We start from the raw sequence: 27,409 nt of genomic DNA on the forward strand, positions 1-27,409 counted from the left end.
TGGAAATACATTGTGGAACGTGCTGCCTGGTGGGGTGGTTTTTATGAACGTTTAGTTCGCAGTGTAAAAACTAGTTTAAGAAAGAACATTGGGAAATCATCTTTGACTCAAAGTGAATTAGAAACGCTTTTGCTTGAAATAGAAGCGATGATAAACTTGCGTCCATTAACATACGTCATTTCTGATCTTGAAGAGCCCTCCGCACTTACTCCAGCCCACCTGTTGATTGGTAAACGACTCTTGAGTTTGCCAGCTGTAAGGAGGAATGACTTGAATTTACCAGGTTCCAGAGAAGTAATGTTAAAACGTTTCCGTACACGAGAAAATCTAATAAATCACTTTTGGAACAGATGGAAAAAAGAATATCTCCTGTGCTTGAGATCTGCTCATTATACCGGTCAGAAGAAACCATCTGCATTCAACGTAAATGATATAGTACTTGTTCATGATGAAAATTTACCTAGAAGCTGGTGGAAATTAGGAAGAATAACCAAAACCTTTATTGGTAGAGATGGAATGATCAGATCGTGTGAAGTGAAAAACTGGTAATTCGGTAATCAAACGCCCAGTGCAGCTATTGTACAATTTAGAAATTGATGATATCAGTAATTGCAATAATCAGTAACTGGTCCAAAAAAAAAAAAAAAATTTGGACTGAATGACTGATAAACTGATGATAAAAAAAATTATGTTCTTTTTCATAATGTTTTCATTTATTCATTATTATTTTCCTTGGTTTAATGATTTGTGGTGATCTTGAGAAATGTTAATTTAAATGTTTTGTTTTTTCTATAGTTTCAGAAAACTTTTTTTTTTTTCTTGGTGTTAAGAAATTATTGATATAATGTGACCTGTATATGTAAGTAATTTTTATTTGTTTCTTATTGTTATAGTAATATTGTAATAGTTAGTTAAATTTATGATGAACCTATTGTTCATCGGGGAGGAGTTTGTTGAAATTATTTCTTTTTCCCTCCGATGGATTCAGTTTTTCTTTTATATTTTATCATCTGTCGCCGACTAGGTCACGTGACTGGCGGCAGAGAAGGAATGTAATACTCTGTTAGTTAAGCTTGAGGGCGACGCCTTGAAATGATCTGTTCTTGGCCGCATAGCGGTAATTGTTCTTGATAAACGAATATTGGCCCTATGATGGGAAAATTTATAATATATGTATGATTATGCTTTCAATAATGTACATAAGCTCTTCATTAAATGTTTTGTTTTTATATAAAAAAAAAATAGAATCGTGAATTCGTGAGCATAAACGTGACAATTTTTATACACAGCTAAATGATCAGCAATATGCCAACAAATTCTTTCAGGGAAAAGCAATTTTTCTAGAGAAAGTGTTGAAATAACTACAAGATGAGTTATATTGCAGCACCAAAATGGCATTGCAGCCAATGTTCAGGCCAGGAGAGGAAAGGACTGGGAACCTACAACTGGTTTGATGGAATTATTCAGTAAAACTCTATATTATTCATGTACAGTAATTCTATATATTCACGTACAGTAATATGCATTGTTAGAGTTGACATTGTTGAAATTATTTCTTTTTCCCTCCGATGGATTCAGTTTTTCTTTTATTTTTTATCGTCTGTCGCCGACTAGGTCACGTGACTGGCGGCAGAGAAGGAATGTAATACTCTGTTAGTTAAGCTTGAGGGCGACGCCTTGAAATGATCTGTTCTTGGCCGCATAGCGGTAATTGTTCTTGATAAACGAATATTGGCCCTATGATGGGAAAATTTATAATATATGTATGATTGTGCTTTCAATAATGTAAACAATGTACATAAGCTCTTCATGATTCATTCTTCTTAAATGTTTTGTTTTTATATATAAAAAAAAAAAAATAGAATCGTGAATTCGTGAACATAAACGTGACAATTTTTATACACATGTTTTTGGTGCCGAAATGCCCGGACCTTTAGATACTTTAAAATCGAAACTGAATATAGCTGAATATAGTTCTATGCTGGAATAATGGAAGGACACCTGAAAATATCAGGTAAGCCATTTTCTTTCATTCTTGAAGTATTCAACCTTGAAAAATAATGATTGAGTTAAATAAAAGTATTGAATATTTATGTTGTTTTATTGAAATATTACTTGAAAGAATAATACTTCATTGATGCTTGAAAAAATAATTTATCTTAATCGAAGGAAATTTGTAGATTATAAATATATTGTTTTTAAAGAAAGTGCTTAAAATATTGAAATACTGTACTTTAAATTTTGTTACAATTATTTGTTGAATTTTATAAGGTTATATTCCATTACTTGAAATATGGAAAATATAGACAAATTAAAGTCGAAAAGAGCTGCTATCAGATCTGCAATCACTAAACAAATAAATAAAGCAGAAGATTTGCTGGTAGCAGCGATTGAAAGAACTGACACAGATTCCTTGTTAGAGTGTCAGGATATTTGGTCAGAAAAAGAAAATTCTTTAAATGAAACTGATAAAGAGATAGATAAATTGATTGAAGATAAAGCTGAATATGAAAAAGAATTAAAATCGGTTGAAGAATACTCTCATAAAATTTTGAGTATGAAATCCAAAATTAAGAATAGGTTAAGAAAATGTAAAGCAGATACCGAAGGAAAGGACTGGGAACCTAAAACTGGTTTGATGGAATTATTCAGTAAAACTCTATATTATTCATGTACAGTAATTCTATATATTCACGTACAGTAATATGCATTGTTAGAGTTGACATATTTATTTCAGGTAATATTTCGCACCAACATTTATACTTTAGGCAACTGTCGTTTCATATACAGAAAGATGGCAAAATTTTTAATCTTTATTACAATGAGAATTAAACTAGAACTTTCTTGTAACATCAAAATAGTAAGTTTTAGGTACACTTCCTTTCCTTTGTCAGTAATGTTGAAAAAAATAAATAATTAAAAAGAATTTAGGACAACAAAACTGACAAGCTGATTGAGAAATAAATGAACTTGTATAATTTGGAAAAAAGAGCTCAAACTAGAACATCCTAAAGTTTTAAAACAACTACAATATGATGTTTGAAAAAGATATAATAGCTTTAGTACACTTTTTATCTATTTTTTATTAAATAATAGTATATTTAATATACATTTATTAATATTTTTTTTAATTTCTTTTATGTTCCGATTTTTGTGATTTTTCATTTATGTCGTGAAATCTGCAAAACTTTTAAGTCCACATAACCTCAGGTTCCACTGCAAATTTTTTATCTTTATTATATCAGAAATTCAATTTCAAATAAAAAGCTTCTGGAAAGTTTTTTAGACCTCCAGATTAGCAAATTCGAATTTTTGGAAAGCTTATTTTAAAAATGATGTCTTGCATATAGAAACGAACAACCCTCTGCATGATGAATGTTGTGGCTACAATTATCCTGAAATGCTTCAAGCAACATGAAATGAGACCAATCAATGCCTGAATGTTTGGGGTTCTACCAATGATGCCCACATCAAAACTCATGATGGCAATTATTAGGAGGGGAAAAGAACTGATACTTTATGATGATTTAGTCAGGAATTTCTATAATAAGTACTTTCTAAAATGAAGTTCCATTATTTCAGATATCTTTTATTAAGATAGCTTGTAGAATTTATAAGATTAAGTATATTTTTTGTGTGTAAAATAAGTTATAATAATAGAGTAATTAAAAAATAATGAAAGTAAATCATAAAAGGGGCAAACTTACAGCTGGATTTTTCAATTTAGTCACAATTTTCCATACTTCATTTAGAATTTGCAGCCTTTCATTTTCAGGAGGGTCTGCTACAACCAAACAGAGACCCAGTGTACGAAATAATAACGGCTATAGAGAAAAGAAAAAATACAAAATATGATGTGCTGGAGTACGGATAGGTTATTAAACATATTTAAATTTCCTGTATTATATAATGAATATCATATATAAATAAGTGAACCTTAGGAAATCCAGAGTCATTACACTCTTTCATAATTTCAACAAGTTCTAAAGCTCTTTTTGCAATAAATTCAGGTTTGAAAGCAGCCATCACAGAGTTTAGCAACAGAGCACTGTAAAAACAAACTTACGTTAGTCATAAAATTTTATAAATTAAAAAAGAATTTTGTCAGAAATACAGAGAGAGGATAAATATATATAATAACACCAAAAAAGCATCTGTAGCAACAAAAAATAATTACTTATAAAAGATCATTGTCCTAAAGTTACACTAGAAATTCTAATAAAATCTATGTTCACACACAAATTTACAAAGTATATATTTTCAACATTCTCCATGATCAACCCAAATTATTGCTCACTACTTCATTTAAGCATCACAATGTTTTACCTGCTATTACATACATTTACTATTTGTTACAATATATATGCAATCATTTCTTCTGTTTTGACTGATGGATTAATTAAAACCAGACATAATTAATTACATTTTCAAGCAGACTACATAACTGAGCACTGAGTGTCAGAAATGTTACAAAACATTAGAAGAAAATCACTAGTATCTGGAGAACAACCACCAAAATAATATACATTTAAACATTAATGGCTGTTCAATTATGAATCCAACAAATCAAGGTATCAATCTATGCAGCTAAAAATATTAAGAAGAAATTATTTCTGCATAAATTTTTGGAAGCTGAAGGGTCAGTCTACAGGAGAAATGCAATAAGTCAGCATTACAAAATTTGAAAATTTACAGTCTGAGATGAATGATTTTTGGTTTTGTGGTTTTTATAAGAAATATTAAAATTTCAATTTTGATCAGCTAGCCATTCTTTATAACAGAAGATAAACATAGAGAAGTATGTGGACAAGAGAATTAAGATTTTCATAAAGTAGCAGGTCTAGGTGACAAAGAAATATCACTGGATGACAATGAGTTGTGTTTAACAGAGGATAAAAGTGACTCATGAGGGTAAGACACTTAAATTTTGAGCAAAGGGGAAACTACGTACAATAAAAGCAGCAGTGAGCTGCAAAAATCAAAATACAAAGTAATAAATTTCACCAACATGAAGATCAAAATACAAAGTAATAAATTTCACCAACAAAAGAGGGTTATATAATACCAGTATGTAACAGTTTTACTTGCGCAATATAATTCTATCAAACAGGAAAATGATACAGCTTCATAAAAGCTTACCATTCAGCAAGTTGAAAATGCCAGCGAAAATTTTCAAAAATATGAAATTAAGTTTTTAAGATTAGATATTAAATCCCACACAAAGCTTTGTTGCTTCACTAAACTTTGCTGATATCTGAGTCACAGACAAGAATGCTAAATTTTGATTCTGAGCCTAAAGTTTCATATATACAGGTGGGATTTTAATATACCATCATATTTTGACACTATCAAAAATCATTATTTAGATTTTTGATTATGCTACATTCAATCATCTACATTTCAGGGCACTTTCCCATTATCTGGCTAATTTCTTACTTTAAAAGGCAGCTCTAAACTTGATCTTCAGATTAGATAATGGTTTGTAAACTTCACAATGTTTGATACAAGATAACTGAACTCAAAACTGTGTCCACAGTGCAAACTAATTATGAGGACTGAAAACTACGATACAACTGGTGGCTTAAATCAGGGCCCTATGAAAAGATGGATCTCCTCTTGCTTTCATCCTTTTATCTAGATATTGCCCCAAATGACTGCTATCTTTAGGTCTAAGATGCATTTTTTTGAAAGGAAAGCGGCTCAATAATCATGATGATGTCAAAAGGAGAAGCATTTACTCAATTTTCTTTGTATCTAAGTTGCTACAATTCTTTACATCTAAATCACCCACATTTTGTAAGGCATTCAATAGGTACTCAAATTAGTAAGAAAAAATCAGTAAACAATGGAGATTTCAAATTGGACTGATCTGTGCCACAAGACTGATTATATAATTAAAAGCAACATGAAAGATAAAATAGCACTTTGCCTTTTCTTGTTGCTTTTAATCTAGAGATATTACTTTCTTTCCAATCCTTCACAAGATACACATAAAGAATGCCATTGCCACTTTACATGTTACCAATGTCAAGATCATGGCTGAAGAATTTACCTTTGAGGTCATTCACTCATTACTTTAATTCATAACAGCATCAATTTTTATTTAGAATCAGGCTTTCGACTGATCACATCTACAGAGAACTTCTTTAAAATAGACTGTTAATGAAGGACTCTTTTATTATTATTATTATTTCTGGGGGTGCAATAATTTGTGTTCAGATATATATAAAAAAAAAATTAAATTCACGCATCTAACCTATCTTTCAGCTATACAAAGGACCACACACATTTATCCATCTTTCAGCAGCACAGAGGACTAAATGAATGGGCAGTTCAATGAATCTACCAACCTACATTCCACTTATTGTCAGGGATTAGTAAATCTAAAAATCTGGTTTTCTGATGTAATTCTCAATATTTTAATTCATGATAATTATTAAATTTAACTATTTTATTTACTATGACATAAACAAATAGAATAATATAAATTATGTGCAAAAGTAATAAAGTATTCTGGTTTAGGATGAAGTTAGAATACAATACTCAATTACCTATTGCACTGTATTTTGCATTTATGTAAAACTTCACTAAGAACTGGTTCAGATGCTTTATATGCAACACACTGTAGAATCCAGTCAAGAGCTGGTGGATACAAGGTCAAATATGTAGGCAAATCCAGATTTTGTTTTATTAAAGTTTCCTTCACAAAATTGCTCTGCAACTATAGTAAGAAAGTTTAAAAACAACAATCAGAATGATTTTTATTTTTGAATTTATGCACATTAACCCTCTAAGCATTACGGGTTTAGGCCACAAATTTCCTCGAAATAACATAAATAAGTGGTATTTTCTTGATTTTAATTAAAAAATGACTTTCTGATTTTGTACCTTAATTCCTTTTCTTCCAATATACATCCAAACTGAAATCAGATACATTAAAAGCTAGCAGAAATTTTCATGTGTAATTAATATAGAAGGCAGTCTTCTATACGGAATTTTCTGGCCGTAACACCAAGAGGGTTAATAATGATTATTTGAAATATAATGCTATAATTACTTGATTGTACATCATTAAGAAATCCCAAAAGTTTTCTCTTAAGTGTTCATGGGCTTCTGGAGCAACAGACATCCCAACCTGAAAAAGGAATAAATTTAATGTAATATATTGATAAATACACATACAACAACCTACATGCTACTAAAAAATAATTACAGATCATGTATATCTGCATTGTTATCATGCTACAAATATATACAACATGTTTGTGCATTGATACAAAGGATATTGCTTTCACACAAACACACACAAAAAAAAGAATAATTATACTACAATATCATCTCATGAGTCCAAATGCTGATTCAGAACTTTGCATAAATTATCCTTGTGATTACTGATTTTGGGCAAAATACTGCCTACATAAATTGCTTAAAAATCTAATTCATAAAATATATAAATTGCCTTAACTAAAATGGATTTATAGCAACACTACACATTTTATTTTCCACAAGAAGGGAAAGTATATATATAATGAATTTACCTCATTAACTTATATTCAATTGTCATTTTAATTACATTTTACAGTTTTTAAGAGCAATATTATTTTATATCAAAAATCATATATTATTGATAAAATGAAATAAAAACTCTAAATTGACAGACCAAAAGCTTTCACAGACTTATATACTGCTAGCCTACATTATAATTTCCAGGATATTATTGCTATTCCAACCATCATTAAAAATTCCTGGCTTCTACAAAATTATTGCTCAACTTTGCATCAAAATTTTGGTTGATGGTTAATATATTTTAATACCACAATTATTTAAGTAAGAACAAAAAAATAAGAACTGACAACAATTGTATTATTCATTAACATAAGAATTGTTAGGGAAGTAGACATAATTCAGAAGTCAAACAACAAAAATCAGCGTTATATTTACAAAATTTTCACAGGACTAGTTTCGATGGTTTTACCGAACCACCATCTTCAGCTGCAAGAAGATGGTGGTTCGGTAAAACCATCAAAACTAGTCCTGTGAAAATTTTGTAAATATAACGCTGATTTTTGTTGTTTGACTTCTGAATTAGTATTTATTCGGCATGTTATTGTGTCTTAATTAAAGTAGACATAAGTTTACAATGCATTAGAACAAGCATAGCAGCCATGTAATGGAATAAGCACTACATATGTCAGTAGTCTCAAACTGCAGAATTTGAAAGTTACTAACAAACTGCAATTTTTTTTTTTTTTTTTAAGGAGGGTTGTTAACAAAACTAAATTTTAAAAAAATCAGTACACAAAAATAATGAAAAGAAAAATTAAAATTTACATTTATTGTCTGCCTGAAATCTAAAAACTGGTATCTGCAAGAAATTTCTGTTGATCACAATATGTAATTCAAACACATTCTCAGCTAAACATTAAAATTTTCAAATTGGCATCTATTAAAATAATTGTAATGTACTGAAGTAATCACTAAATAACCTACTTTTAATTTAAATTGAAAAAAAAAATATATGGAAAATTCTTTAGAGGGATAAAACTTGAGAACATATAATGACAACTTATTCTCTTTCTTTCTTTTACTTACCACATTTCTCTGTGATAAGTAAGAGAAGTAAGTCACATACAGAAAACATAATATTTATATATAAGTAATTATAAACTTAAATTTTTATTACACCTTCTAACTACAACACCTCACAGCATTTCGATTTTCATGAAGTTTGTAATGTTGGAGGAAAATTAGTAGAAAATATCTTAATTACAAACTGTTATACTCATCAGCAATCAGGTTCTTTTCGTAGACTTTCGTAGACTCGTAGGAAAAACTGTTCACATATGAATATACTCCCAGCCTTTTGACAAGTACTAATAAAAGCTAATAGAATTTGTATTTTTAAATCATAGTGTAAATTAATTAGTCCCATTTCAAGATTTTCCAAAGAGTTACTCAAGTTGATTTTTGGTAATGAAAATAATGTAAAATTGGACTCCAAACTATTGAAGTATTAAAATTTTTCTTCAGATTTTTGTCATAATAATTTAAATTTTTTAATGAGAAATGTATTTGTGTGCTAAATAAAATTGCTTCGGGGCCCACAGTTTGAGACCAGTGGCATATGTAGCATACTGAAGAAATGTGAATTTTATTGTTACATTTAATTGTCATTATCTGAATATTCTTTCAATTTTTTGAAACTGTTTTCAAACTTAATTTTGGAACTAAAATTTAGTTCTACCAAAAGTGATTTAAAATAGATTATATTTTAATATTAATTTATTTCATGACTTATAGTGAAAAACACAAAATATACTTTTTATATTGAAGAAATCTTTCATTAATGCCTTTTTTCGAGTAAGGTATTATTTGCCTTTTCAATTTTAATCATTTCTGCAAAACTAATCACACATTGTTTTTTCTTACACATGGACAACTGGCTTTCATTACATTACCAGGATATATTAAGCCATGAATTTGTATTTGAAAGTCCCAATAGTATTTTCACCATTTTATTTGCACTGATGAAATTTTCAAACACATGTATCTTTCATATTCAGTCCTTATTTCATCTGAAAATTAATTCTCAAATTCTGGTTTTAATTCAAATTCACGTGAATATTAAACTTCCACATTTAGAAACTATATGATGGATTAGTCAAGATATACAGCTAAACTTGGTATTGGATCAAAATACGAAAAACAGAATTAAATATAACTTAGAAGAAATTATGAGAACAGAAGTTTTCCAAAATAAGAAGACCTTCCACTCTTTTTTTTTTTTATTATTATTATTATTATTATTATTATTATTATTATTATTATGGTCACTATTTTATAGTATGACTACAAATAACTGAGCCTATAGGGATTCAGGAGATGTTTGAATGAAGAGAGTAATTGACATTTTTTGCCTCTTGATCAGTTTCACTTTTTACACCAACAAAAGCTCAAAAGAATACTAAAGAGATTATATTAAATTTATACAAAAATAATTTGTGCTAGTAGGTTTAAAAAACCAGCAATGTCATTACACTATATTAGAAAGAGATAGAAAGTATTAAAACACATAAAAATAACACACTTTAAAAAATCAGAATTTTCTTGTGTACATCCAGCATAACATCACAAAATTATAATTTATTACAATTTTATTGTACATAAATAAATGCAAAATAATGACATTTCTAAAACACACAAGAAACTGCTACAAAAATTATGCCATATATTATATTTAATATAAAATTCCAACATAATTGCCAAAATAAGCTGAACGAGTCTTTCTTCACCATTCAATATGTGTTTTAAATCAAGTCATTAAATTCAATGCACATAATTATATAATAATTTCTTATTTACAAAGATTAATTTTAGATATCAGATAGTAACTCATACTTTCTCCAATCCAGATGTTGTGGCAGTAAATCGATGTGACTTCACATGATTTTCAGCCCTTCAAATTTTGGACAAAACATGATTTGTAAACACTATATTTTAGTGAAATGAAGGCAACTAAATCTGCCAATTCAAAATTCTATTAAAATGTTGATTATAAAGGAAGTTGAGAATAGTACCTCTAAATTAGATATGCTGGCATGTTCTCAGCCAAAATTGAGAATTATATAAGCAGATAGACCTCAAGAGCTTTGCTTAAATTAAATAAAACTGTCTATTTAGCATTGTATACCATTTTGATTTAATTAAGAACAACATTTTGAATATTTAAAATATATATGTATAGCATTAAAATTCTGAGATAAGCATAATGTATCTTACCCTACAGAGGTAGCAACGTGCATAAGCAGCTACTAAAGGATCACCAATGCCTCTAATCATTTTTGTCAGACGTATTAAAGCTTTTGCATACTCCCTAAGATATATAATGCAAATTTAATTAACTATATAAATATTATTCAAACAAATATTAGCATTTCAAAAAATATAACTATACTATAAGACAAAATAAACATATGAGTTTTCCTTCTTAATATTTTGAAATAACAAAACTGCTATTTTTCCATTAAATCCATACCATCTGGCATTTCCCTTTATTTTAGCATAGTTCTTTGGCTCTTCTCCTGGAGATAACTGTCTTTATAATTATAGCTTGCATGAGCATGTTTTCATCTAATCATAGTTGTTTCTCTTTGCTTCATTGGCTATTCTACTTTTAATACTCTTCACAAAGAAAGACTACATTCAATAATCCCCTTATGAAATCAAAATGTGATTAAAAACTAAAAAGATTATGCAGCTTTTGTTTCTGCCATGTAAAAAAAAAAGGTGTCCAAACATGTCCATGGTTAGTTGGATCATGCATTCCTTTCATTACTAATTACGAGTCATTTACTTATGTTCTAAAAAGTTGATGCCTGTTGAATTTTATGAACAAAGCTTCAAATGAATTACAATACAATAATATATTGGAATAATTACATATGACAGATGTATGTGCAAGTTCCTTTTTATACTGTCCTAATGTTAAAACTGGTGTATGTAACAAAATTTAAAAAGTATATAAAAGCATATTTACAAAAAGGGAAAACAATCAAAGCCCTGTTTTTTCCCCACAAGAGGTTTTTTGGGAATCATTTAATCAAACTGGTGAACATTTTCTTGTTGCTGTTCTGATCAATCCATGCAAACTTTAATGGTTGGAACATTTGTGGATGGACTATTCTGTTCTCTTCAGCAGTGGATATAAGTTTTCTAATTTACAATCTACAAGACACAAACGTTTCGTAGTAAATCAATTAATTACTAACAGAAATTTAAAAAAGGGGGGGGAACTAGAAAAAACAAAATAAAAATGTTTGGATTAAAAAAAGTTTAGTGTCACCTGTATGGTGCTCAAGGCTCTAGCCAACAACAGCCACAATCTTGCACTCTTTGTCAAGATGAATTTTGTGGGCTTGTTCTGATGTTACTGTCACACAAGTGAAATAAGTCACACAACCAAAATCTGGTACTGAAACAAAGGTGTAAGGAATGAAATAAGCCAAAATATGCCAAGATGGCTCAGAAAATGCATGAAAACTTTAACAGCACATTAAAGTACCAGAAATCTTTGGACTTTTAATTCCTAAAAAAAGCAATGCAATTAAGGAGAATTAAAAACCACTCTGATTCATAAGCCTTTTGACTTTTTTTAAACATCAACAGCAAATTCTCTACAACATTAAATGCCATGCTGACAATAATGTAAAATAATTAATAACAGCTCCTTTAAGAAAATTATTCACAGGCTACATGAGTCTCTGAAATTCTTAAAACATCACTATACCAACATATGATTAACGTCAGAATTGAATAAACTACACAGATAACTTTAAAATCAATTTACATATATTTTGAAACTTTAGACTGGCTATGTATAGAAATAAACTATTAGTTTCAATAAGTTCCAATGGAATTAAAAGAAAAGATTGAAAACTGATAGGGGGAAAACTATTATTTTCAGAAAATTCTGTGAAATGAAAAGACGATGACAGATAATGAAAATCAATGTATATAGAAAGCAGACCTGTCTTTAAAAAATTATATTGTTATTACGATTGATAGTCAAGAATATGCGAAATTCTAATAACACAATTCAAATGAAGAAACATGATATTCCTAGACAGTAACTATGCAAAGGTATTTAATGCGAATTAACGTAATTAACTTAATGTTTAATTAAATCTGCCCAATCAGAATTTAAAAGTGTCTTTCCTACAGACATTTTGCAGGTAAATGAAGAAAGATATCTATTTAATTACATTTAAAAATAAATTCAAGTATTTTATATTTATTTAGCAGCATGCATTACTAGAATATGTGCACTAAATTTTGTAGTGATATGTTATCATACTGCTAGAATTAGTTTCATAAGTATGCCAGAGAATATTGCCTGAAATTTGAAAGTATTATTAACTATTAACAAATAAATTTAGAAGGAAGAAGCCACCTTAAATGATATGAATAACATTAAGATAAAGTTAATTACTTAAAGATTAAAAATTGAATAACAAAAACTGACAATATTTTGGAAATTATACGCATATTAAATGGTTAGCCTAGATGACTGATTATTTTTTTTAATGCAAAATGACAAATAAGGCATTTAAGAAGAAAAGGTTTAAAAGATTTTATTTTATATGAGAATGGGGCAGGGGAATTTACTTTCGTTCAACATGCCCTGCACATGTGAATTTCTGGATTCTCGAGGTTACTGGAAAGCAAAGATTCTGGAAATGTGCATTGCCTTTCTAAGATACAATCTAATTGGCAATGGGAAAATTGGTTCTCTGCCAACTGTCCGAATGAAGCTCATACGATACATAATTCACCATGAATGTGATCACTTCCAACATTGGTGAGAAAATCGCTTTTTTGATGATCATCATATGAAATTCCCCGACTTTCCCAGATTTTGATTAAAATATTTAAATTCCCTGACTTTTTTCGGTCAAGTTTTGAATTCCTTGATTCTTCCCGGTTTTCCAGGTAGTGTGGCAATTTTGTACAAAATATTAGTATTACAAAATTCAAAAAAGCACTAAAAAAAGAAAAATAATGCTAAAAAAGAACTCTTTTTTTTTTTTTTTTTTTTTTTTTTTTTTTGTAATATTTTGTTTTAAACAAATGTACTGAATAGTACAGAATAATTGTTAGTAACTATAATACCCTTGGTCATAACTAAAAATAAAATCATGAAGCTATTAACAAAGGCAAATTTCAAATCAAAATTGCCAAAGAGAAATGACCCCTAAATTTCATCTGTTCTCCGAAATTAGAGATCTTTCCATGTTATGCAATGCTTAATGCAGATACCTCTTGTCCAATCAAAATAATTGTAAACCAAAACTTTTCTAACTCAAACTGAAACTCTGGCTCCCTCCCTTCTTCCTTTGAATTGTGGTGTCCTTTTTCACTTCAGCTTTCCTTTTGGCAAGACGCTCCTCATTTGCCTGAAATGATGTCGTACTGTAAAAACCCATGTATATGGAAATTATTGCATTCAATTATGATTGAAAAATATCTTATCTGCAAAAGGATGACTTGATATGGGGAAAAATAAAGGCTGTGATACTTCAAGCTCAGTTGTGTTAAATGAGTCATCATAGCTTTTACTTTCAGCCACTACCGTCTTTGGCCATGACAAATATCGAAAGCTGCTAAAAACAACTGGATTAAAAGATTACATATATACATATGTGTGTGTGTGTGTGTGTGTGTGTGTGTGTAAGATAGAAAAATATATACATCAGTTTTATAATTTAATTCAGTAATAGCCTCTTATTTCCTACTTTCTGATTTGTATATTTCCACTCTGTATTCTAAAAGAAGTAATAACTTTCTGGATTGTGCAATTTCTTGATCAATTTATGTCATATGACTTGCATAACGCTGATGATGTGATGCCAATTCAGAACTTGAACTCAAAATTTTCAGAACTGAAACCTTTCTAATCTACACGAAAATTTTCTCTTGGTGAGCTTCTCTGTTGGCTAAATGCACACTTTTAGCCTTTGTCCCTCTACCTATAATGATGCTATTTCGCTGTGCTATAATTCTATCGCAACAGTATTAATGCGAATTTTCTGGAAAGACACAATTACAGTGAAGTGAACTGCGGCCACAAATGTCAATTGAAATTAAAAAATAATAATAATAATATTTAGTCTTACTTTGTTGTCAAGTTTCCTAGTCATTACGGATTCCACATTTTAGCATTCTAAGCAAAAAGAACTTTTCCTCTTCAATATACAATAGATGTTCTACATCATCAGTATTTCTGCATTTTTACCTCTCAGTGTTTATACATCAGTATTTCTAAATTTGTTTTTATTATATATGCATAGAAATGTGTGTGTGTATAATATAAAAGCATGTAAATCAACATTAACTTAAATTACCAATAGTCCCTAATTCCTCATTTGAGTAGTTCTCCTTCTCTATTTGGAAAACAGTAATAACTTTTTTTGGACTGTGTCACTTCTAAATTAATCCATATCATATGACTTACTTATGTGTCATTATAATAATAATTTTATTAATGTTTCAAAAGAGGGCAAATATTTTGTTTTAGATCTGTGAAAGTTTCAAAATTTAATAACGTGCATTTCTGGGTGCTGAAATTTTAAAAGAAGAGATGTACAATCATAAAAAAAAATCAATGATTTTTAAAATCACCAAAAACTGGTTAACTAAGTTTAAGATTCAGAACAAATTTCATTTAAAATATTTTTTTCCTACTGTATCTGATATTGGAAACAGTGAAATTCTGGGAATGTTAATTTAAGAGTGAAGTACAAATGTATATAGAAAAAAATCACAAGAAATAGTTTTAATATTAAGTAAAAAAAATCATACATTAAATTTTGAAATAAAACACTTTGACCTTCACACTTACAATGTCTAGACAATATGTGTACCAAATTTTGTAGCTCTCAGTGAAACCATTACTACACCATTCAATACACACACAAACATACTGTTGCGTGCGTACGGGTTCGTTATGAAATGAATGCACAAATGAAAAATGAACAAAAATTTATTATTATCACAACAAAAATGCTTAAATTTTCTCAAATTATCATGCAGTATTACAATATCTCACAGTAGTTATCTTTTAACTACTCAAATGTCCAATAGAACGTAATTCAAAACAGCTAAACGCTAATCCGCGAATTCGCTACAATCAACAAGAGCAGTTTTCTAAATAACAACAAACTAAGCAACTACTACAAACTGAGATGTTTTCCTCCTTTTATAAGATTTTAAAATCACGCGCTAGAATTTTCCAGTACTTTCTCGAAATCAAAAAGAGATATTTATTTATTTAATGCACGCGCTCTTGTATTTTCAATTTTCCGGCTTAGCTTTCTTTTAATATTCGTCACGCGCTGCACTGCGCGAGAAATAAAACCAATTAATTTATAATTGAACAAATATTAGCTTTTTAAATACCAAATTCGTAACACTGCCCCCTTCCCAAGGACTGCACGTCCCGGGCAGTACAATCCCTGGACAGGAAGCTAAATTTACAACTGTGGCATAAATGCATTAATAAGCATTACATTACAATAATAAACAACATGAACAATAAATGCAATACATAAAACAAATCAAATGCTATCAAATTCAAATCAAATACTAAATGCAAATCAAATACTAAATACAAATCAAATCAAAGACACATTTAAAAACAAAATGGACCATCGTCTTATACTATTTACAATTATTTACATTATGTACTGTGGCCATAGTAATGTGCTAACCTGTCGTAATGAACGACTTTAAGTTTAGAGTTCGAAGACTTACGAATCCGAACCACGACGTCATTCAGCCTGTTTAGGACTGTGTACGGGCCATCCCAAGGTGACTGTAATTTCGGACAAAGTCCTTTCCGTCGAGTCGGATTCCACAACCACACCTTGTCTCCTTTGTGGAATTGATGTTCAGTAGCTCTTGTGTCGTATCGGGTCTTCATCTTCTACGTCGCCAAGTTGACTCGCTCTCGTGCAAAGTTGTGCATCACTTCAAACCGGGCCTGGAGATCTTGAATATATTCTTCAGACGATGAATGAGCATCCGGAGGGCGGCCAAACAATAGATCACAAGGCAGACGAAGATCACGACCGAAGAGCATTTGTGATGGAGAATAGCCGGTAGTCTCGTGGACAGCACTGCGGTAAGCCAGTAAAAAGAGTGGTAATTTCTTGTCCCAGTCCTGTTGGTTTCTGGAAACCACTAATGAGAGGTTATTAAGGATGGTTCGATTGAACCTCTCTACCATGCCGTCCGACTGGGGATGCAATGGCGTCGTTTGAGTTTTGTCAATGCCGAGTAGTTTGCATAGTTCTTTGATTACTGCCGAGGCAAAATTCCTTCCCTGATCGGAATGTAACTGAAGAGGCACTCCGAACCTGGAAATCCAGTGCTGTATCATTACCTCAGCTACTGTGACAGCCTCTTGATCAGGAACAGGGTACGTTTCAGGCCACTTGGTGAAGTAATCAATGACAACGAGTATGTATTTGTTGCCATCAGCAGTTCGTGGCAGAGGTCCTAAGATGTCAAAGGCGATACGTTCAAAAGGCGCCCCTACGTTGTAACGTTGCAGCTTGCCTCGGCTGCGTCTCTTCGGTCCTTTCCGACCTGCACAGTCATCGCAGGATCGGCACCACTTTTGCACGTCATCCTTTGCATTATTCCAGTAAAAGCGCTCACGAACTCTCTGTAAGGTCTTCATTATTCCAAAGTGACCTCCCGTAGGGCTGTTATGTAGTTCTTTAAAGACATCAGGAATGCGGGATCTTGGAAGTATCAGCTGCCATCGGAACGTCTTCCCATCATCCGATTCAAATTTCCGGTATAAGACGCCGTTTCGAATGTGAAGTGAATCCCAGAGTGCCCAATCCTGTTTGGTTGTAGGACTACAGATAGAAATGTCCTGCCAGGTAGGTTTTCTGGTTGATGACTCCATTAAATCAATTATCGGTTTAATGTCGCGGTCTTCCAGCTGGTCTTTCCTGACTTCATCATCACTCCACGGTTCTCGATCAGCCGATGTTGATGTTGTAATTTGTCTTGCGACCGGAGTCAGCAGCTCGTATTTCGCTTCCAGGGTCGCTTCCACCCTGGAACAATATCGGCAGCTTTCTTGGCAAGGTCTTCTAGACAGGGCGTCGGCGTTTCCGTGTGATGATCCCTTACGATGACGGATAGTGATGTCATATTCTTGGAGTCTCTGTATCTATTATCTTGGAGTACTCTGTATCTATACCTGGCTATTTGACCCTCAGGATTCTTGAAATTTAAAAGCCAGGTCAATGATGCATGATCGGTGCGGAGCAGGAATTTTCTGCCATATAGATAGTGATGGAACTGTTCTACGGCTTTGACTATGGCGAGCAACTCTTTCCTGGTGACACAATAATTCCTCTCCGGTTTAGACAGGCACTTGCTCCAGTATGCCACTACACGTTCTTGGCCGTCTATTTCTTGGGACAAAACAGCACCGACACTTTCATTGCTCGCGTCGGTGTCAAGAATAAATGGTCGGTCGAGCTGAGGATACGTCAGGATTGGAGCAGATGTTAAAGCCTCCTTTAAGTTGTTAAATGCATCCTCGCATTCTTTTGTCCACAAGAATCTTTGCTTGCTCTCTGTCAGCTTGTGAAGGGGTCTTGCGATGGAAGAAAAGTCCTTCACGAATCTCCTATAGTAGGTGCAAAGCCCTAGGAAGCTTCTCAGCTGATGGACATTTTCAGGACGTTTCCAGGATTTAACCGCTGATACCTTTTCAGGATCCGTGCGCACACCTTCTGCAGAGATGACATGTCCCAGGTAAGTCACTTCCTTTCGGAACAATTTGCATTTAGTGGGACTCAGCTTCAGATTGGCTTCTTTCAGTTTCTGAAGTACCTTCCTAAGATTTTCTAAATGTTCTTCAAAACTCTTTCCAACAATGATGATGTCGTCCAGGTATATCAGGCAGGCTTCGTAGGAAAGACCTTTCAAAACAGTCTCCATAAGACGTTCGAATGTTGCCGGCGCATTACACAGTCCAAACGGCATCACCTTGAATTGCCAAAGCCCTTGTCCCGTAGTAAATGCCGTCTTTTCTCGGTCTTCAGGCTGTATTTCTACCTGCCAATACCCACTCTTTAAATCAAGTGTTGAGAACCACTTGCTTCCAGAAAGAGTGTCTAGAATGTCGTCAATTCTAGGAAGAGGGTAACTGTCTTTCTTCGTAACCTCATTCAACCGGCGATAGTCAACGCAAAATCTTGTTGAGCCGTCTTTCTTTCTGACGAGAACGAAGGGAGATGCCCATGGACTCGCTGAAGTCTCGATGACATCGCCTTCTTCCATATCTTTTAACAGTGTTCGCACCTCTTCCTGTTTAGCAAATGGTAGACGTCTTGAATGTTGCTTGATCGGGGGATGATCGCCGGTATCTATTCTATGTTGTGTCAAACTAGTTCGACCCACGTCAGAAGACGAGAGGGAGAAAACAACTTGAAGATCTTTGATGACGCGATCGGCAGCATTTTTCTCTTCATCGTTCAATTGCGCATTCTGCAATAACTCCGATGTAATGCTCTCTGATGAGGACACAGATTCTTGGATATTGCTCTTTCTTTCAACGCTGGTTACTGGAGTACATGCTGCAACCACGTCGCCTTTCTTAATAACTCTCGCCTTCTCAGTTACATTGGCAACTCTCACCGGGATAACCGTTCTCGATAGGTCGACGAGTGTTGAGGCTACTAGTACTCCTTTCGGGCTATTACAGTTATTGGGATATTCTATGATGCCGTAGCGGAAATCTCTGTTTTCGGCTATAGATTCAGGAAGTAAAATTTCTGTTCTTGCCGGTATTGTGATATTGTCTTGTGCTATGATTCTGTGGACAGATTTAACTTCTTCATTATTAATTCCAAATATCGTTATGTCCTCAGACGCAGAATGCAATTCGTTATTTTTAAAGTCCAAGGAAAAATTGTATTTCCTTAGAAAGTCCAATCCGAGTATGCAAGAATCAGTGATCTCTGCTACATATGCCGTGTGATGGTAAGCGGCACTTCCAAACGTGATGTTAACATTTACTTTCCCATTGATGTCGATCTTCTCACCGGACACAGTCTGTAGGGTAACGCAGGGCGGCGTCCAGATAAGTTTGCTTTCCAGTTGTTGAGCCAAATCTTTTCGGATGATGGTAACGTTGGCTCCTGTGTCTATCGTCATATTGCAGGGGACTCCGTTAATATGTCCTATTATGAAAAGTCCATTCTCTCACTGCAGAAATCTGAAGTGCTTTAAACTGGGCTTTTCATTATCTGGCAACCTCCGCCCCGCGAGATGGCCACTAATTAGTTTCCCTGCTGCTTGTTAGAAGCGGTCTTAACATCCGTACCCTGGGGTATTCTGCAGTTTCGTCGTATGTGTCCTTCAGCACCGCAGTTCCAGCACTTAACGGTCGGTTTCTTCTCACCAATATTCCGTCTCAAGGCGTTCAGTTGTCTAGTTAAATCGTCTAGACGAGCGGTGACTTGATCCCCTGGCTCCTGGACTTGAGCAGCTCTGACTGGGTGGCGGTCTCGACGAGTGGCTTGCTGGGCTGCCTCGAATTTCATGGCATACACTAGAGCGCTTTTTAAATCTTTTACATCCGCCATTCGTAGAGCTTTTTGTATTTCAGTATCCCGGATGCCATCGATGAAATATTGCAGGGACAGGATTTCCCTTGTTTCTGTCGGGCACTCCGAAAAGGCGTGATGTGACAGCCTTTCAACATCCGTGGCGAGCTCCTGAAGTGATTCAGTGGGCTTCTGTTGACGGGATTTTAATTGAAGCCTGCTGTAGTCTTTTAAACATTTCTCGCCAAAGCGCAGCTCCAAAGCGCCGGACAGAGCTTCGAAATCTAACCTTTTGTTTTCGGGAAGAGTCTGAAGGATATCCGCTGCGTCGGCTCTTAAAGAAGCGGCGAGATGACAGGCCTTAGCTTGGGAATCCCATCCATTCGCATCCGCAACAATAGAGTGTGTGTGTGTGTGATTATGGCAAAGCCTCGAGGGCTATCTGCCTAACAGGAGGGATGCCTTCGTGGAGGACTTTCTAAGGGAAACTGGCTCGTATACACGTTACACATGGGGAAAACCACGAAAACGCCCATGCAGCCAGCCCGTTCGCGGGATTCGAACCTCGGACCGAACTACCAGTGTTCAGCGACTTTACTGCTCGGCCGCTGGTGGGCCCCGCAACGATAGAAAACTGGGTCTTGTACACTTGCCAGGATGTCTTCCCATCATATGTGGATAGCTTCAGAAATGGACGAGCAGGCATCGGTAAGAATTTAAAATCATCATTCTTGCTCCCTGCCGTCGCTACGAATTTCTTTAAAGTTTCCATTTCTTTGGCAACTGCAGAAACTCTCTCATCAATTTGTTGTTCGACTTGGTGTTGGACGGCACAAACTCTTCCTTCAATTCGTTCCTCCACAGCCGAAACTCTCCCTTCTATATGTTCTTTTACAGAAGAAACTTTTTTTTCTATTTCTTCTTTCACCGAAGAAACTCTTTCTTCAATTTGATCTTTTACGAAAGAAACTTTTTCTTCAATTTGTCCAACTTTATTTTCAACTGTGTCAATTCTGCCTTCCATAGCTTCAAATTTATTTTCTATTATGCAGGTAATTTCTCTTTTCATTTCTTCTTGACATGCTTCAAACTTTTCTTGACCAGCTTGAACGGCTTTCATTTCGTCCTTAACGGATTCCTGGCCCAATTTCATTTCTTCTTTAAATGAGGCAAAGGCTGATATTAACTGCCTTAATTGCTCTTCCATCGCTCTTGTTATTGGCATTCAAACACCACTCCTGACACCAAAAATTGTTGCGTGCGTACGGGTTCGTTATGAAATGAATGCACAAGTCCGATGAAAAATGAATAAAAATTTATTATTATTACAACAAAAATGCTTAAATTTTCTCAAATTATCATGCAGTATTACAATATCTCACAGTAGTTATCTTTTAACTACTCAAATGTACAATAGAACGTAATTCAAAACAGCTAAAGAACGCTAATCCGCGAATTCGCTATAATCAACAACAGCAGTTTTCTAAACAACAACAAACTAAGCAACTACTACAAACTGAGATGTTTTCCTCCTTTTATAAGATTTTAAAATCACGCGCTAGAATTTTCCAGCACTTTCTCGAAATCAAAAAGAGATATTTATTTATTTAACGCACGCGCTCTTGTATTTTTAATTTTTTTCCGGCTTAGCTTTCTTTTAATATTCGTCACGCGCTGCACTGCGCGAGAAATAAAACCATTTAATTTATAATTGAACTAACATTAGCTTTTTAAATACCAAATTCGTAACAATATATTATGAACTATGTAACTATAAGCATATGCTATGAACTATGTAAGCATGTATACAGGACCAATGTATGCCCTTATAGGCCCCATGAGGTGTTGCCCCGGATAGTTGCGGAACCTGGACTAGACCCGAATAGTCTTAGTAAGCCGCACGGGTGTCCAGATTCTGCTCTCAACTCAACTCAACTCAGGATAAAATAAGTAAAGAGATAAAATAAGTTAAATACTGTCTTATTCTTATTCCAAAAGTTCATTTCAGCATTTAATAATAGTTCTTAGTTGCGCCGATTGTTTTGATACCAAAATGTACAATTTGCCTTTATCTTTTATTGAAAAATACTTTCCCCAGAAAACTTTCAGTATCTGTCAGAAATTATACCTTGAGTTGCTACTCGATCGACAAGAATATAATTATTAGAAGGTAACTCCGATGTTTTAGTCATTTAAATATGTATAAATTTATATACACGTGAATACAAAATGTAAAACATTATGGTTACAGAAAATAGTTTCGAATGAATGACGAATGCTTAGAATGTTGATTATTAATCGATAAAAGAGGAAGTTTATTTTTTATGTAACTGTTTTTTTAAGCAGAGTTTTATTTAACAACTTCGTTTTAGATTTTTAAATCCGATTTTTAAATTAGCTTTTTAAATACCAAATTCGTAACAATACTCTCTATTTAATCATCACAGATACTTCATGATTATAATATACATAAAAAAATTAGCTACTCATTTGAGAACGAGCTGAAAAGAATATATATACAATCTCAACATTTTTTTCATTATTGCTATAAAAGTTATGAAAAAATTAAATCACAATTTACTAACATTAACTAGCAGGGAATGAAATGCAACCTGTGTATGATGACTGTTATTTATTAAACAATTACCCTTGTGTTAGAAAACTATATGATTTTAATATAGCTGTTTCCATGTAGAATCTTGGAATCAGTTCTCGTATAGATGCAATTTTAAAAAACCAATTTCTACATGTCTCCTTTGCAGATTCAGGAACTTGATCAGGAGTGAAACATTCTGAAATGAAATAGAATCCAAAATATTCAAATAAATTTTTGCTAAGAAAACATAAGAAGAAAATATAAAATAATAGACACAAAATATATTAATTTCTCATAAAATTAAAAAGTCAATAGTTAGAAACCTAAAAAACTAACCAGGTAAAGGAGTAGGATTTTTACTGCCTGGTTTATGATGTTCTGCTTTAGAATGGATTCTTTGGTAGACAAGGTTACCTACACAAAAGAAAAGAGAAAGAACTTTTCTTAAAGCATATACATGTTTAGACTATGAGTAGATGGCCTATTTATGGAATAACAACAGCAAAACTGAATAAAATTTAAAACAATTGCATTTTTGAATAGAGTTATTGCACATTTATATAGGTACATTTTAAGAACACAAAAGAATTTTGATTAATTAAGTTACTAATTAATTTTTTCATAAAATGATATATATATATATGTGATATTTTAGCAATCGTGGTGAAGGTTGAAATCAAAGTTCAGGTATGGCTTTTTGCAGAGTGGTAAGGAGTATATCCAATGACGACACACAGAGGAATTTCACTTTTAGTTGCACATATTTAATTCAAATAGCACATCAATTTCCTTTTCCGACCTAGTTCTCCAAATTACATATTCAATAATGAGTTACTAAGTACAATTAAATTTTGACTTTCTGCGTCATAACATTCTAACAAAGAAAGAAAGAAAGATGAGAAGCGTAGCAGCATAGGTCCTAGCAGCACAGGGAAAGAGAAGCTTCTGACGCAAAATGGCACATACTCAGTATTTATAGAAGCGGTTATGTAATAGGTGTGAATGTTCTGGAAGATACTGGTCTAGGAGGAAGATCCTGAATTGCAGAAAGTTAATTAAAGGTTTCGTGTTCACAAAGAGCAAAGCCATCGTACTTTTTTATATTTTACATATATATATGTACATTTCATCAAATGAAAGAATGCAGACTTTCATAAGATTTGAAGCTTTATTGTATATACAGCAAATTTTTAAAACTACGCAAATAGCTTTTAAGCAAATAAACATTCGAAGTTATATGTAATCACATTAAGAAATTCATAACTTTCACATAATAACAAACATGGCAATTTTTAACTTATCTTTCTAAAATATAGAATCATGTGTGTGTGTTTTAATTAACTTGTACAATTTTTTATATTACTTTCTTAATCATGGCCAACAGATCAAAAAAACACCACTGAACTTCACATGCTGCAATTACTACAGATGACATCATAAAACATGAACGTGCAAGTTCTAGAAATATATATTCAGTTATCCAGAAATATATCTTATCTGAAATCCATGAGGTCCCGTAGCTGCTAGCTAAAAGGAAGTCTTCTGCATATGACTAAAAAAAAAAAAAATCTTTTTTTTTTTGAGCAATTAATTAAAAAAATTGTTTTGAGTTATGAGCATTCTTAACGACTAATTAGTGTAACTTCACATCACCTACTTATTTAAAGATTAAGATATAAAGTTAAAAATAATTACGTTATAAATCCTTTTTAGGTTAAATGAAATAATGTTAAAGATCAATCAACTGCATTCCTAACAAAGATATTGAGATTTTATTTTTACATTGTAATACATCTATCAAACTGGATTGTGATAGCAAGAATGATAAACAAAATTGAAAAACAATCTGTAAGTGCCACATGCATTTGCACTTAAAAATGCTGATTTAAAAAAAAAAAAAAAAGAGAGAGAGAGAGAGTATCCTACCATTAAATTGAATTTCAAATGAACTTGCTCTTTACATATACCTCATTAAGTGAAATACACTTTAAAGAAATTAACTTTATAGTAATAATAACAATAACAACATAATTAACCACTTGCGCTATGACTAAACTTCACGGTTGCGGTGCCGTGCACTACAATATAACAAGCGGTAAAGTGTCTCATTTACATTGCTCCGCGTCTGCGAATGCAATCCAGAGCTGTAACTCAAGAAATAAACAATCTCTTTGTTAGACGACGTGTGCACCACATTATTTTCATTTTTGCACGCGGTTTGAGACAAAAGCATCTCGACGTGCGTGGCATGTCTTTTTAGTGCAAATGGTTAAATAAGTCTGCCCCTTTCAGCTGTTTAATAATAGTGTGACTTATAAATTTTACTCAATTTCTACAGAGTTGGTAAAGCAGATTTTTAGAATCATAATCCAGACTCACTGAAATATCCTTGTCAGCTTTGATCACATAGAATAAGACAACAATAGTTCTCAAACAGTTCTAAACAACATATTTATTTAATCTTAAATCGTAAAAAACTGTTTTAATCTCAAATTACTAAAAAATAATTTTATTGGAATTTTCAGCTTACCAAAGTTGTCCAATATATCTGTAATTAGAACAAATTTACTCGGATAGAACTGTATAACAGCTGTATCTACTAAAAGTTTGGCACTCTAAAAAAGAAATATACAAATTATGATACTCATAACAATAGCAATTGTGATAAATCTGCTCAGAAATATTTAAATTTTATATCTTTGAGACTTTTGAAGAGAAACATAGCACCTGAATTCCAATCTTGAGGGCTTTAACACGCTGGTCTTGCTCCCAAGATTCTCTTAATGCCTGGTTTAATTCTTCAATGCGATGAACATATTCTTGTTGGGTCAAATTTAGCATTTCTTTTACAGAGCCCTATTATATTTATTTAATTAAGCATCAAATTCAATTTTTTCAGTAGGAACACTAGAAATATATTTGTAGCTTTATCAGTTACACAAGTTACTGAGCACAGGAGAAATGAATAAAACTGACAAATATTAGGAACTCTGTTTTCAGGTTCAATATATAATTTATTTATATAAAAAGGTATGGTTTATTTCCATGCATAAATTAAATAACTTATAATGTAATGTATGAAATTAAATGAAATATCAGTTCCTCTGATTAATAGATACTCTATAAAAAGTGGCTCTCAACACTTCAACCAATTTTTGGGTGCACCTCTTTCACGACTGCTAGATAATCATTCCCTCTTCTTCTTTAAAACTCAAAAAAAAAAATATATAGATTTATTTGAATTTGTATTATTTTAATGTGTTTTATACATTAAAGAAGAAAAACAGAAAATACTAATAAATAGCAAAACCTGCAAAAGTAGTTAAATTTATGAATGTCTAGACACATATTGTCTAGACATTGATATATTATAATGAAATACTTAAGAGGAAAATGAAATTCCCTCCTAAAGTTATGAAATTCCTCCCCCAAGGGGGCAATTCTCCCATAGTTGAGAGCCCCTGCTCTACAGGCTTCAGTTCAATAAATAAAAATGAGAAAATATTGTAAAAAAGTATACGTCAAAGAATTCACTATTTTACCTCTTCAAAATCATCGAGTTGTTCCAGGCGAGTTTTAACTTTATCACTCACAGATGCAGTAGTTTTACCAATAACTGCAAATTTAAAAGAAAAAAGGACAAAATATGCAAGATTAAAAATTTTAATATATAAAAAGGAAAAATTCAGTCTTGAATTTAACCATTACCTTTTTCACCACCAGATAAAAAACTAGTTGCAATAGACAGCTTCTCAGATGTAGTAAACTTGCTTAAAATTGCTACCTTCTTAGTAGACCACGGTTCAAAAGTATCATCCAAACGACATTTTCGGGCAGCAGAAAGTTCTTTCTTAAATAAAAAAATAATTTATAATCATTAAAAAAAAAGTATAATCGTACACACTGAACAGTAGGAAACAGATAAAAATTATTCATACATATCAAAAACTATTTTTTTAATACTGTGAAATTAAACTATTATTCCTACTCAAGACTTCTAACAATGTGTATCTTTCAACCTTGAATTTTTAATATTTTTAAACCTGCACACATAAAAATAAAGGATGAAAAAAATTTAACTGCTAAAAAGCTTTAGATAGTTAAATTTAAAACACTGTAAAGAATAACAACATTTGGCAATGCAACATTGCTTTCATCAAAACTTCAAACGCCATTTTCCAGACTTCCATATGATCAATTTTTAAAACAGAAACATAAAATATGCCAGTTTTGCATGCTAAATTGTATAGGACAATTTAGGACTCTCTTTGTTAATGAGTTTCTTTTATTTACCCATTCATTGAATATACTATCCATGATGATAAGGCAGAATTTATCGCAGTGTGTATGGCACATATCTAATAGTGCAATGCAGATACGGATAGGCGCAGTTGGCATAGTTACTGTCCATATGGAAAAATTACCTTTTTTTCAAAATTTGATTTAGGTTTATTTTTTAATTTTACTATTAAATTGAAATTTTACAAATTTATTTTTTTTGGGGGGGGGGCATGGCCCATATTACATAGTGCAGTGCGGATACTGATAGGCCCAGTTGGAATAGTTATTGTCCAGATGGCAAAAACATGACTCAAAGTGATTTTTTTTTTCAAAATTTGATTTAGATTTACTTTTTAATTTTACTGTTGAATTGAAATTTTATAAATTTTTTGTGCATACC

The 27,409-nt window shown here is 32.3% G+C and overlaps 1 protein-coding gene across 6 annotated transcripts in view; it reads right to left on the bottom strand.

Annotated features, from left to right (window-relative positions):
* LOC118197554 (VPS35 endosomal protein-sorting factor-like) overlaps nucleotides 1–27,409 on the bottom strand; it is a 103,438-nt gene that overhangs the window by 43,917 nt on the left and 32,112 nt on the right. For all 6 annotated transcript variants that reach the window (XM_085813948.1, XM_035369081.2, XM_035369080.2 and 3 more), the window contains 11 exons: nucleotides 26,437–26,578; nucleotides 26,271–26,344; nucleotides 25,456–25,584; nucleotides 25,259–25,343; nucleotides 23,065–23,142; nucleotides 22,780–22,924; nucleotides 10,780–10,873; nucleotides 7,058–7,135; nucleotides 6,552–6,721; nucleotides 3,937–4,048; nucleotides 3,708–3,824 (listed from right to left, as the gene is read on the bottom strand). In XM_085813948.1, coding sequence (XP_085670074.1) covers nucleotides 3,708–3,824; nucleotides 3,937–4,048; nucleotides 6,552–6,721; nucleotides 7,058–7,135; nucleotides 10,780–10,873; nucleotides 22,780–22,924; nucleotides 23,065–23,142; nucleotides 25,259–25,343; nucleotides 25,456–25,584; nucleotides 26,271–26,344; nucleotides 26,437–26,578 — 1,224 coding nt within the window. The remainder of the gene's footprint in view (nucleotides 1–3,707; nucleotides 3,825–3,936; nucleotides 4,049–6,551; nucleotides 6,722–7,057; nucleotides 7,136–10,779; nucleotides 10,874–22,779; nucleotides 22,925–23,064; nucleotides 23,143–25,258; nucleotides 25,344–25,455; nucleotides 25,585–26,270; nucleotides 26,345–26,436; nucleotides 26,579–27,409) is intronic.

The sequence above is a fragment of the Stegodyphus dumicola genome, chromosome 3 (genome assembly GCF_044657685.1).
Source record: "Stegodyphus dumicola isolate Sdum_Otavi_A_Nest chromosome 3, ASM4465768v1".
NCBI classification, from domain to species: domain Eukaryota; kingdom Metazoa; phylum Arthropoda; class Arachnida; order Araneae; family Eresidae; genus Stegodyphus; species Stegodyphus dumicola.